Raw genomic sequence first — 14,272 nt, 5'->3', positions numbered from 1 at the left:
AAAAAAAAAAAAAAAAAAAAAAGAACTGCTTATAGGAGTGTTGATGCCGATGAGTTCACTGTGCTGCAGTGTGGAGGATGCCAGTTATAAGAGGACAGAAATGAACAGAACTCGTCAGAGTCCCAACTTGCACAAATGTGTCAGGGACTAAGGTGTTCAAGATTCCAAGCGCAAGAACTGTGTATGTCAGTTTGTAGAGATCTGTCATTTCTAGCCTTTAATCCAAACCTTCTGTCTTGGGCACAGATCCTACAGTGAATCTAAGTGTGGTAGCTGCATCTCTAATCCAAGCACTTGGGAGGCTGAGACGGGAAGATCATGAGGTTGAAACCATAATGGGCTACAGAGTGAGACCCATTCCAAAACAACATTTAAATCTGAAGATTGACTCATCTGGCTGAGCTGCCCTTGGTGTCTATTTTTATTATCTGTCTTCCTAAAACTCCAGTGCCTTGCTGCACAGCAATCTCTCCATAGATAACTATTTCAGCTTACCTTAGAATGTAAGGAAAAGTTACCCACTCTGTACGTTGGACCAAGTGAGCAGTGAGAGACTTGTAAAACACACTTTGTTCTAAAACTGACCTCCTTGTGCTAACTTTGAATGTAGACTATATTTGTAAGGTTTATGTGGCTGCAAGTATGTTTCATATAAATAGCTCATGATAAAGTTTTCCTTGTTTCTACTTCAAAAACGAAAAAAAAAAATGCTTTTGGAGACAGTAATATGAGGTAAGCTGTTCTCACCTGAGAAAGACAAGCCCTCCTCTCCCAGCTCACACTGCTCTTTTGCACAGTAGATATCAATCACCCCCAAACCAGACTACTTCTATACCCAGGTCCACACTAATTTACAAACAGTCCGCCTTGTAAACACCACCACAGGAACTAAGTGCCAGAAAACAGTTGGTCTGGACACTGATATTTTATTTTACATATGCACTGTAAAATTATCAAGTACAGATATTTTTATGTCTTCATGATTCTTGTTTTTAAAAAGTATTTTTCAAGCTGATGACATTTGTTTATTTTCATTGTGGCCAAGGGGCAATTCTCCCTGTGTTTTCTAGTCCCTGCTGTTGGTCCTACTGCATAAAGGGGCAGGGTGTTGGAGAATACCTACTTGGTTTTAGCGGTCTGGACAGCCACAGGGTCCTCCAGGTTTGTTTCCCAAGGCAGCTTCCCAAAGAGCCAGTGCAGCATGCAGTAACCAAGGATCTCAACATCACCCCTCCTGGAAGGGGCTGCAGAAAGGGGAGGACGAGAAAGCTCGTGAGAAATCTTTGAGTGAGCTCCCACTGATGAAATATGAAAAGGCCAAATGGGCAGAGCGTCATGTTTACTCAGCTGGAGTAACATTAACTGTCTGGGCCTCTGGCCTCGGTCCACAGAGAGGACTGGCTGCTGAAGTAAGGGTCAGTTTCTTCACCTCCTCCAACTTCATCTTTCCTTAGTCTAGCCTGTCATATGAACTTGATCCCATGGCCTCTGACATGATCCAGACAACCCATAACCCGGCACCAACACTTTCTCAAAGAGCCAAGCAGTAAAACAAAGAAATAAATGTCTGCAGCTAAATTGCTAACACATGTTCAAGGAAGTCCATGGGGTTTGCTGCGGTCACGCAGAGACCCTCTGAGTGCAGACTAAACACTGAAGGTCTTTCCTATTCTGTCACACCAGTGGTTGCACTTGAAGCCCGAAGAATATGACAAAACTGCCATCTAGTGTGCAGCCTTTAAAACCAGGCCCAAGAAGACCTGCAGTTCTGTGGCAGAGCCACAACCATAGGCACACAGCTCCCAAGTGCTACACATATCTTCAGATATGAGAAGCTCCGCACAAAACTACTAGTCTTCAATCTGAAAGCCAAATGTGAGGTAAGCATGGGGGAATGTGGTCCAGAGGTATGGTGGAGAAGGAAGCTATGAAGTAAAACAGAGACTTACTGTAAGATGGCTTTTCTTAAAACACAGTAAAAGAACACGATCAGATCCCAGTAAATATCATAATTAACAAACTCTTAAATACTGTGGACTAATTTCATCTCAATTTGACATATCTTTTTCTCAAGTACCTTATAACAAAAGGCAGTGAGACCTAAGACTTGTTAAATTTAACTGACGTTTGGTAATAAGTCATTGAATTAATGACTAACACACTTAGTGAATGCCTATAAAATAAAGTCATTTTATCAGCATTCCAAGCTGTTATAAAAACAATAAGGTGGTATTTATATTTACTCTACTACTTGAATGTTCATCTGTGAAGGGATATATAATATCCTGAGCAATATGTGGCTGTTAAAGCTGTTATAAACAGGTATTCCATTTCATTGTCCTTAATGAAATAAACTCTAAAAAGTCACTGAGTGAACTAGGTCTTTAATTTATAAAAGCATCCAATACGAACAATTGTGCCACCACGTTTGCAGCTACTCTGGGTCCCCATACATAGTTTGAATGGTGCTATACATTGTAGCTACTCCGATTGTTATAAAAGCACAGCATATGGTTACCCTTACACACAGTCAATCTTAACTGCTATTCTAGTACTGAGTTATTAAAGGACCTTCAATCCAGTAGAAGTCCAGGCCCATGGGTGCTGTATGTTTTGTGCATGGGCTTCAACATTTCTTAATGCAGGATTTGGCTCTAGTATTAAAATAGAAACACAATCTCTACCATGCTGTTATGCAATGATTTCTTCTGTGAAAAATCCCCCATTAATAATAGAATGGCTCCATTTGTACAGATGTGTGCACAAGTTCCTTTTTTATTACAAGAATTCCTGATCACATCCTTTACTGCTCAAAAAAGGATATTCTGACACATGTTTGGGAGATACTGGCTACACACAAGAGGAGAGAAAAACAAACCATTGTGAATGAATGAATGTGGAATGAACCTTCCCAGGAACTCCAGCTACCTCCAGCTGAGGGACACAGCTGAAATCAATATTTCATAAACTGGTCTTCATGTAAAATAGGCCTTTGAGAGCCAAGTTCACTTCACTATTATAGTTCAGTCTTATCTAATTAAATATATTATCAAATTTTCAGTCTTTCACTATATATGCTCCGTTAATGAGTATGGTAAGCAAGCATTTTTAAAAATTTTTTATTAGCCGGGCATGGTGGCGCAGGCCTTTAATCCCAGCACTTGGGAGGCAGAGGCAGGTGGATTTCTGAGTTCGAGGCCAGACTGGTCTACAGAGTGCGTTCCAGGACAGCCAGGGCTACACAGAGAAACCCTGTCTCAAAAAAAAAAAAAAAAGAGGAAAACCCATAAAGGTTAATATATACATTAGTGAAATAAACAAGAAGGCTTTATTTAAAAAAATTTTTTTTATTAAATATTTTCTTCATTTACATTTCAAATGCTATCTTCTTTCCTAGTTTCCTCTCCGAAAGTCCCCTATACCCTCCCCCTGCCCTGCTTCCTAACCCACCCACTCCTGCTTCCTGGCCCTGGCATCCCCCTGTACTGGGGCATATAATCTTCGCAAGACCAAGGGCCTCTCCTCCCATTGATGGCCAACTAGACCATCCTCTGCTACATATGCACCTAGAGACACGAGCTCTGGAGGTACTGGTTGTTCATATTGTTGTTCCACCTATAGGGTTGCAGACCCCTTCAGCTCCTTGAGTACTTTCTCTAGCTCCTCCATTGGGGGTAAGGAAATATTTTACCAGTGCTCTCAGTGCTACAGAAACATTTATAATGTTAAACGGGATGGTCATGTGTTCCTAGCCTAAGAAGCATGTCTCCCAGAGAGACAAAAACTCTTGACCTGTTCTAGGGAAATTAAATTCGTTCATGTCCACAATCCAGCTACTGCACAGAGAATAAGTGTAATGCTTGTTAACTCAAAAACAATAGTTGAGTATTAGAAATCTCTGGGGACAATAGGGTTGTCTCAGTGGTAGAACACATGCCTTATAGGTATAAAGATTCTTAGTTTCGTCACCAGCACAGAATAACCATTTGAAAAATTTTAGAGATAGGAGATAGAGATAGGCTTGGTGGTAAAGACTACCCGTTACTCTAGCAGAGGACCCAGATTTGGTTCCCAGCATCTATATGGGGGCTCAAAAACATCTGTTCCAGGAGGTATAACACCATCTTCAGGCATCTGCAGGCACCAGGCATACACACAATGCATATATATGCCTGTAGGTAAAACATGCATACACGTGAAATAAACGTAATTTATTTGAAATTGAAAATATTTTAAATCCTAAAGCTTCTTGTTTCATTGTAAATTTGCCCAATCCATTGAAAAGGCCAATTGCACCAAGAAATGAAAAGCGTTCCAGAGTAGGAATCCACAAGCAAGGTTGGAATTTCATCCCCAGCACGTCTCCATCCTTGACTCTGCAGCTCAATGATACAGTCAGTCTATTTGCCTTAATACACTGTATTCACTTAGATAGAAAGCGTATTATGAATTGTTCTCTCTTGAAAACATATGTTTGCACAATTCAGTGAACTTCATAAGGTTTCAGTTGCATTTCATAACTAATGTTATTATTTGTAGGCCCTCATCTAGATTCCCCAAAACTCAAACTTTTACTTTCTGTTTGGCAATTTTTCTATCAAGAGTTTTTCTCTCAACTTTCTTAAGTTAGTTTCCAAATACTATTTAGCATCTAATGTTATTGTGCATAGTAGCACGAAGCAAGGCAAATTACTCTTTTCATTGAGAGTATGCTGTTTGCAATTGCACAACATTTCAAAATGATAAAATATTGCCAAGTATAACAATAATAAAATAGGCACAGGTGGGGACTCAAGGTCTATTTCAGGGAGAAAAAATAGTTTCCAGAAATAGCCGACTCTAGAAATTATAATTAAATAAAACAACTATCTGATTTATGGAGAACAGCCATTGCACCACATACTGGAGGACTGCATTATTACCTTTTAATCAGTTCAGCAGTGTCACTATTACTAATCACATTGGCAATAAGAAGACAGTAGTGCAAAAGGTTAAATGAAGCACTTCCTATCCGAGAGAAAGCCTGGCAGAGCAAACCTGGAGCCACTTCTTCCAGAAGGAAGAAAGCACATGCTCTGTGTATTGATGGCCTCCATCCTCAGTTTTAGAATCATCCAATTGATATTATCTCACTACTTTCCAGTATGGCAGGAACTACATGACACAGACCTTCTGATTTAAAACACAAAAAGACACTGTGCAATAAAGAAATGAGTGTCAGATCCCAGCTTTGCTGAATTACTGACAACAATCTCATCGCAACCACCCTTTCTGAAAAGCTCCATCCCCATCACTCCATTATGATAACAGAGCCTCTATTAGTAGTATTGGTTTATAAAGTAATGGTCTATCTAACCTGGAATATAATCACCAGAAAGGTCATACTAGAAATCTAGTATGCACTCCAAAGTAGGTTAATTAACTAGACTGAGACACTAAAGGTAAAAAGAGAAGGATGAAAGTGTGTTAACTGCAAATGCACCTGGGCAGTGTAGACAAGCTTTCTAGTTTCATTTCTTATAATGCTATGGAAGACAAAGAAGATACAAGATTTAGTAGGAAATAAAGCAAACTTGAAAAACACTTGCTTCCAGTCGACAAGATGTGCCTAACATATTACTATATTTAGTCTGAAATTATGAGAAAATAGAAATTTCGAACAAGAGGCTAACCTGAAAGGGATGGTGACTAATGGCAGGAAAACAAATCACACTGGTTTTTTAGCTTCTAGCTGTTAAGTGTGTTGTTGAATACTTTGTCAACTCAAATGGACAAAGAACAAGAAAATACTATAGTGGTTCTTGTTATGATTTGAGTGTCATGTGTCTGCCACAGATTTCTCTACTGGAGTTTGGTGGTAGATTGAGGAGCTATGGGGGCATGTGCCCCATAGGGTAGGGATGGGGGCATGATCCTGAGAGCTTTACACCTTTGGCACATTAATAATATATGCTGGACATGGGTAAGGGGCGGGGAAGTAGCCACTGAGTTGTCATTTGCTGAGTAGGCATCCACAGTTGCTCCTCCTTTCTCAGCTCCTCCTCTTCTGCTCATCAGACAGTACGCTGAGGTCCTGTGCTATAGGACCCCACCCGACAATGTGCAGCTTCAGGGTGCACTAGCATCAAAGAAGCCAAAGAACACGCCTGGGACCTTTAAGACTGTAACTAACACACGTCTTTCTTCTAGGGATTTATTTTTCCGTCATTTTGTCACAGCAAAGCAAAGTCTGACTGATGTCCTACCACTTGTTATGATTCCAAAAGGGACCGGAAGGGAGTATGGTGCAAAGTGTCATGTTCCAAATAAATGAGAAACCCTGCAACTGGGTATGCATTTTCTCTCTAGTACTTTTTACATTTTAAATTCTCGTGTGTGTGTGTGTGTGTGTGTGTGTGTGTGTGTGTGTGTGTAATATAGAGCAATTAGGAAAAGTTGTTCAATAAAGCAAGGAGACCGTACATTTAGGTTCTAGGCACTGTATCTTCCTAACCAAACAGTTCAATTAAAAGCCCAGTGATATTACAACTTACAGAGACATGGACAAATGTCCCGTGGGAGTGAATGGCATGCCTCAGTGAGTGCGTGTACTTGCCACTCAGTTTGAGGATTGGAGTTTGACCCCTGCTATCCACATGATAGAAGGAAAGAATCAAATCCGTCAAGCTGTTGTCTACACCTGGGCCACAGTACTCCATCCACCCAAAATTAATGTAATTAAATCTCAAATGTAAAAAAAAAAAGGGCACATAGAATTGATGACTTCATCATCTTTCCAGGTTAACCAAAGACGACATTATACTATATTAACAGTACAGTTTTTTGATTTGGGGAAAATAGAGGGCATGTCGATATTTAATGGTATCACTTAATATCCTGTAATAGAAACATGAGTTTGGTCCTTTGCCTTAGTTGTAGAATCTAAGTTGTGGGTCCTGTGCCATCTCACCAGCTTATTTCATGAAAAGATACTCTCAGATTCCTTTACATATATTTTGTAAGTCACAGTCCTGAAACAAAAAGAAACCATGCAAGAAGCAGCACAAGACTTGGATGCCATGGCAAAAATATTTTTAAAGCATGGAACATATTTTTCTTTGACACTGGATATCTTATAAAACCAAACAGACATTTAAAATGCAATTTAGATATCATACTTTATGGTCATCAATGATGTCAAATTAGAACAGGTATTACATACTCAATGCCCAGGTCTGAAGTGTTTAAGAAATCTTGCTCTGTTAAATGCAGTCTGACTCTAGGGAAATTAGGTATTGACTGCATGCCTCAGTGAGCAGAAAAATCTACAAAAATCCATATTACACATTGATCCAAATATTGCTTCTTAACATCACTAAGAATGCAACAAATTCTAAAACAGTGTCTTTGACATACATATAATTCTCTTTAATTATCTTGCAACAAGAACAAAGTATGTCAGTGTTCGTACATGCTAGTTTTTATGGAGCGAAAAATTAATAATGAAGAATGAACCTAATGTTCTTATTCTAGTTTTACATTGAATGAAGCAAGTCAGTGGCAGAAACTACCCTGAGGTCACACAGAGTACTGAGTCTAGCAGAGCAACTGCCATGTTTAAAAGTCACAGCATTCATCAGCAATCCTGGGAATTATCTTCTTTCCATTCGTCCTTTTGTCCTTCCATCTCATCTTGGTATGCCTTTCTGCACAGCTTTTGGGTTTTAGTGAGCTTCTTAGTAGCATACCTGACCTTTTTCTTTCTTTCCCTTTCACCTACACTCCCTCTACGTGAAGAAGAGTTAGAAAACATGGAGGGAAGATGAGTAAATGGATCATTAGACACTATGTGCTCAGTGCCCAGATAACCACTAGGAGAGTCCAGGAGGTCAATAGGCAGCCTGCTCAGGGTGAACACACCCCTTCCTGACTACACACAGGTAGACTTACGGTGTGGAAAATACTGGCAACTGCGGATTCTGTTTCACAGTCATAACCCTTCTCGATTCTTGTTGCTTTCTTTTGCAGTGCTTTCTTCCTTGTACTGAAGTAGGGAAATATTTTTCTGATCTTAAACCACACAGTGGCTGTTAATAGTGAACATATAAGTATTTATAGATCTTATTTTTCCATTTGCATACAGGATTTGAACCCTTTTGTTCTGGTTTCTGAATACAGCTAAATGATTAGTTCATTTCTAACAAAATTCTAAGGTGAAATGCTTTATTTTGCAAAATTCAATGGGAAATATTAGAAACAAGTACTGTTACTTCATGTATCCAAACTTCTATTTCTATACCAGAACCAATACACATACATTTAGCAAATACATGTATATACGTCAACAACATATGTGTAGACATGTGGACATACAGATATGTATTTATAAAAATGTTAATATGCTAAATGCATGAAAACAAATTTACTGTTTCAAAGGAAAGCTCGACCATCTGTGATAAAAAGAATACCCATTCAAGCGCAAGACTTCCCAGCTACTATCAAAATAGTTCACCTGTCTCTTTCCTTTATATTTCTTTCAGGATTCAGCACCATCTCTATGATCATGCTGAGCCAAATCTTCTCCCCAAGACCCAGAGTGGTGAAATCTATGTATACCAAGCAATGCATATCATGACTGGGAAGAGGAAAGGTTGAGAACAGAGTGGAAATTGTATTAAATATTTTATAAAGACAAAAAGTACCGTGCAAAATTAACTAAAGGACACTCAGAAATACTGGGGTTCAAGCTTTGGTTAAAACAACACACAGCCCATTCTACTCCTCTTCTTACAAGTAAATGGTCCCTTCCACAGAATCGGCATTAGAACATTGGGATCAATGCTTGAGAATCTCTGTGATGAGTTTCCAGGCATCACACTAGGTAAGAAATCTGTTTGTATCTCTGAAGACTATTTTATATCTTAAGTTAGTTTGGTAAAAGTTCTTCCCCTCATTGAGCATGAGAGAACAAGGCTACAATGCACCACTGCCTGAGCTGAAGATGAATTCAAGGTTAAGGACATTTACTGCTCTTGCAGAGGACACAGGTTTGGTTCCCAGCATCCATACAGTGATTAATAGCCATCCAGAACTCCAGTTCCCGGTAAACCCACGCCCTCTTATGACCTTTGTGGGCACCAGGAATGCGTGCACACAGTTACATGTAGGCCAAACTCATATACATAAAATAAATAAATCTAAATAAACTGTTTAAAAAGTGCCACTATCAATCATTACTTTGTTTCCATATTTCCTAATTTAACCAAATCCAAGTAACATTTTACCTTTAAGTGTTAACTATGTTCTTAACAATATAACTGATGAAAGTTACACAATACTGATCTTTTCTTTTCTTTACTTGAGAAAGACAATGTTATGATTTCTTTTACTCTGTTCCAGAGTATAAAAGCTAACTTGTGACTCAGAAACTGCCCCTTGACAATCTTCCTAGAAGGTGGCACACAGTCAACACACCAGCTCCACCTTCTTGATGGCCTTCCTGAAAAGTCTGTAGATGTTAATTGCTCTGGAAAATGATCAACACCCCCTGTATTACATGGTCAATGGTCCTTTTAATAGGAAAGGCAATAATATACAGTTGTTTGCACCAACTAAAACTCATTAGAAAGTATTAGTTTAGGGTAAGAGTTCAACAACCATTACCAGTCTACATGTCTAATTGATGTTCAGTGAAGATGATTTCTTTCAGAGCTGCTTAAAAATGATCTGTTTAGTTTACCAAATCTGACAATACTTTTATAAACAAAGTTTGCAAAGAATATAATTTTGAAAGCCAAAGTTTTTTTAATAATCGCCATTTTTTTTCACTAGCATAACATTAGAATTGACTTTTTGTCTTGCTGACAGAGCAACTAGGGAAGTACAGTTGCACTGAGTATATTGATTGTGAGCAAAGCAGCCGTCAGTGGGACTCAGCACCATATATTTTCAATATTGACCTCCTAGTTCCTTTTCCATGGCTTTCTGGGTTGGCTATTGGATTTAGACTGCAGAGTAATAAACAGCTAAGGTTTAATTAATGGTAAATGAATACAAGACATAGGTTATGACTTTAACTAATTAGGGAATTGTTGAATTAAGTCTGCCTTGGAATGCAAGGCAGTACAATCAATATCCAATAAAAGGGCTATGTATGTAATTTACCTGCAAATGTGTTTCCAATACCATCAAAGTGAGTTTAAATAAGTAAGATCTATGAAAGGCGACTAGGAGAGATTTCCCAAGTTAACACTTTGGGGCTTCAGGAGATACTGCTGTTGTTGAGAGAGTGTCTCTTTCAAGGCTCTGAGAAGTACGCACAGCAAACAAGATAATGCATGACTAGCACTGCCTCTGATGCCCCCAGCATAGCCTGGCAGCCTCACATACAGTCACATACCTGTGACTTCTCACCCTAAGGAATGTCTCATTTTGCTCCCTTCTCAAGAGTCACAAGCTCTTTCTAGTCACATGGTTTCCGATTTTTGTCAGATATTTACTGAGATAACAGGACTTCACCATTTTCCACAAAAATCTTCCCAGTGTGCTCACCCTTCGGCCTGAGCACACAATGGACATCTCAGGTAGCAACTTCAGCACTCTCAACTCATCCTTCTGAAGTAAAACCATGGAACAGAAAAGAGAGTCCTACCCACTCCTTTGTGTGCATCCAAACTTGTAAACTCTATTGTCCCATTATGGCCCTTTTTGGGATCTTCCTGATACTGTTTGTGGTTCCCGTTGGGACAATATCTGTAGGAAAGTCCATAGTCTGCAAGATAAACCTGCAAGAGATGGAGAAGCCAATAAATAATACTTTGTTTTCTGAAGATATGACCATTATAATTAAGTATTCAGAAACTTTTAAGTTGTAGTCCAGTGCAAAGCCCTCACCACCAAACCTAAAGATACCTGAGACCCACCTGTAACTCACGTGGCAGGAGTCACCTTCTGCAAGTTGTCTTCTGACATCCTAACCTCCACACATGCAATATGGTACAGCAAACACACACACACACACACACACACACACACACACACACACACACACACACCCCACAAAATAATCAATGAATTATACAGTTTAAATATGTTTTAAATAGGAACTTGAAAGTTAAGAGAAACTTCAGACTTGAGATCAACTCTTCATTAAGCCTCATGGGAGATGAAATACACACTAGAAAGCAGGACAAATAACTTTGTAACTTAAACCTTTGCTTAATCATCTGCTCAGACTGACCCTTGCCCCTAACTGCCTTCCCTTCAGGTAGTCATCCAGATTCCAGAGACTGCCACAGACTTTTTTCATCTGTTTTCACATATGTTCCAAGGCTCTGCCTTGTAAGAATCCCTTTTCTTAAACTTAAAACCATGCTAAGTGCAGAGGGCAGAGCAGATGATGCTTCTTCCATCAGGAGCATCTCTACCTGTAGGAGGTTAGCACTAGAGAGAAGCCTGGCAGACGTACTATCCGAAGCAGAAAACAAGAAATAAAAAACCCCAAACCATCCTGTGGCTTGGAGTTAAGAATGGGATATCAAGGTATGACGGCTGGACATTCAGAGCTGCCCAGCTCATTGCCACCATTCTCCTTGGAAGCCACTCAGACTTTGAACAGGTTCTTCACGCAGAAACACAGACTGTTAGAATCAGAGAGTAATTCAAAAAAGTTTTCCTCTGGTTACTTCAGTGACAGAGTGGTTGTAAGGGCACAGTATACCCCATATGAAGAATTGTGTGGTCACACATATCTGTGACCAGAGACAGGGGAGTGTTCCACAGATATCAAATACATTTTACAACACCCACCACACCTTATTAAAAAAAAAAAAAAAACAGTTTCGACTTAACAACATATTGCTTCATATGTGTTTCTTTAACATTTAGCAATTTGTGAAATGTTTCAAAATGTAGTTTCAAGACAGTAGAATATTAGAACCTTCATTTAAAAATAGAAAATCTATTGAAAGAAAATTTAGTATATAGATATTAGTTTCTTCAATGTTTCATTCTAGAATATCTCAAGTAGAAGGTATTTGGAATTTCTTTTATTTAAATAAATTTTTATTAAATATTTTCTTCATTGACAATTCAAATGCTATTCAGAACGTCTCCTACACCCTCTCCCCCTCACAATTCTCCCAAACCCACCCATTACCTGTTTGGTTGTGTTTTCCTGTAATTCTTTAAGGGATTTTTGTGTTTCCTCTGTAAGGACTTCTACCTGTTTAGCAGTGTTCTCTTGTATTTCTTTGAGTTATTAATGTCTTTCTTAAAATCCTCTACCACCATCATGAGATATGATTTTTAAATCTGGGTCTTGCTTTTTGGTGTATATTGGGGTATTCAGGACTTGCTATGGTAGGTGTACTGGGTTCTGATGATGCCAAGTGGTCTTGGTTTCTGTTAGTAAGATTCTTAAGTTTGCCTTTTGCCATCTGGAAATCTCTGGTGTTAATGTTCTAGCTGTCTCTGGCTGGAGCTTATTCCTCCTGTGATTCTATAGCCTCTGTCAACACTCCTGGAAGTCCACTCTCTCCTGAGTTCCAGTGGTCAGAGCACTCTCTGCAGGCAAGCTCTCCTCTTGCAGGGAAGGTGCCCAGATGTCTGGAGCTCAGATCCATCTCTTAAGTCCTGGAGTCAGAGCCCTTCCTGGAGGCCTAATCTCCTCTGGCAAGGAAGGTGGCCAGCTGTCTGGGTCTCAGCTCTGCCTCCTGGCTGAGGATAAAGGCCCGAAGGGACCCTGTCCAAGAAGCTCTGTTGCTTTTGCCACCCATGTGCTCTTCTGTGTAGACTGGTCTCAGTGATCCCAAGATCCTGGGTGTGCTAGGGCCTGCAGAGTTCTTGCTCAAGATGGTGTGGAGCTGGAGCCACCAGAAGGAATTCCATCCTCTGGTTCCTTTGTCCCTGTTCCTGCTGGCACAAGACCCTCAGGGATTTTTTGGAACTGATGTTGCGTTCCACTTACCAGTGATTCCCAAGGTCCTGGGTGTGCTATGGGGCCTGCAGAGTGGAAGTCCTCTGGGGACCTTGGGACCCTCTGCCGAGTTCAAGCTGAAGATAGATATTTGGAATTTCTAAGAGGAACACTGCTACATCCACTCCAGTAGTGACAAGCACAACAGGCCCCCAAAACCTGGGTGCTGTTCCGAGGTGAAAAGTTCATGGAAACTTAGTCTCCTGGAAACATGGTATCCTGTATAACAAATGCTCCAATATCCTTGCTTTAGTTGGTAAACAGATCTGTGTGCTTTCCTTTAATATTGCTTTATTATAAGTGCGCCTAAGGATTGATTTTTTTTTTTTTTTGACATATAGCTAAGTTAGATTCTAGGCAGTCCTTGAGCCAACCCTGGGCATGGGTAGCTAAGTCACTGCCCTACGCGGGAATTTACCATTAGCTAGGAAGAAGGAAGTTTGTGATCTAAGGAGGAACCAGAGTAGATACTTAGAACCATAGAGAGCTGAGTTACAAGCATACACAAGTATTTACAATAGCCTAGGAGGAAGGTGGACTATAGGAACTATGGCAAGCGCATGAAGCCCTTGCCCCTGGCTTCTAAGTTTTAGCTGACTTTAGGTGGAGCTGTTTTTGATCCCAGCTGTTAACATTAAATTTTATCCCAATTGGTTCCTGCTAGTCCTTCTGTGTTTGCATTCCTCTGTTTTGTGTAACTTCCCTATTTTCTTCTGTATAAAAAGTCTGATGCTTGATTTGATATTACATTTAGATACCACACTCCCTTGTGTCCGTATTTGTTTGTCACCCCACTTTCACTGACTCCTTGCCCACCTGTAACCGAACTCGAGTATTGTGCGTGGATTGGGGACCCAAGTGAGGTCAGTCTGCGGCAGAGCACTCCTCCATTGCTGGTGGGATTGCAAGATGGAAATCAGTTTGGCAATACCTCAGAAAATTGGACATAGTACTATGTGAGTACCCAGCAATACAACTCCTGGACATGTACCCAGAAGATATTCTAAATGTAATAAGGACACATGCTTCACTCTGTTCATAGCAGCCTTATTTATAATAGCCAGAAGCTGGAAAGTACCCAGGTATCCCTCAACAGATAAAAGAATACAGAAAATATGGTACATTTACAGAATGGTGTACTACTCAGGTATTAAAATCAATGAATTCATGAAATTTGCAGGCAACATTTCCATCCTTTGGAAGGAACTAGAAAATATCATCCTGAAAGGATGGACTATCCAGAGACTACCCCATCCAGGAATCCATCCCATCATCAGCCACCAAACCTAGATACTAATGCTCATGCCAGCAAGATTC

General features: G+C 39.9%; 1 protein-coding gene across 1 annotated transcript in view; it reads right to left on the bottom strand.

Annotated features, from left to right (window-relative positions):
• Window positions 1–14,272, bottom strand: part of Vrk2 (VRK serine/threonine kinase 2) — a 105,779-nt gene that overhangs the window by 16,779 nt on the left and 74,728 nt on the right. The window contains exons 8-9 of the mRNA XM_021210192.1: window positions 10,631–10,763; window positions 1,124–1,244 (exon numbers count right to left, since the gene is read on the bottom strand). Coding sequence (XP_021065851.1) covers window positions 1,124–1,244; window positions 10,631–10,763 — 254 coding nt within the window. The remainder of the gene's footprint in view (window positions 1–1,123; window positions 1,245–10,630; window positions 10,764–14,272) is intronic.

Source organism: Mus pahari, chromosome 13 (assembly GCF_900095145.1).
Source record: "Mus pahari chromosome 13, PAHARI_EIJ_v1.1, whole genome shotgun sequence".
In the NCBI taxonomy this organism is placed as follows: Eukaryota; Metazoa; Chordata; class Mammalia; order Rodentia; family Muridae; genus Mus; species Mus pahari.
This window is presented reverse-complemented; position numbering and strand designations above follow the sequence as displayed.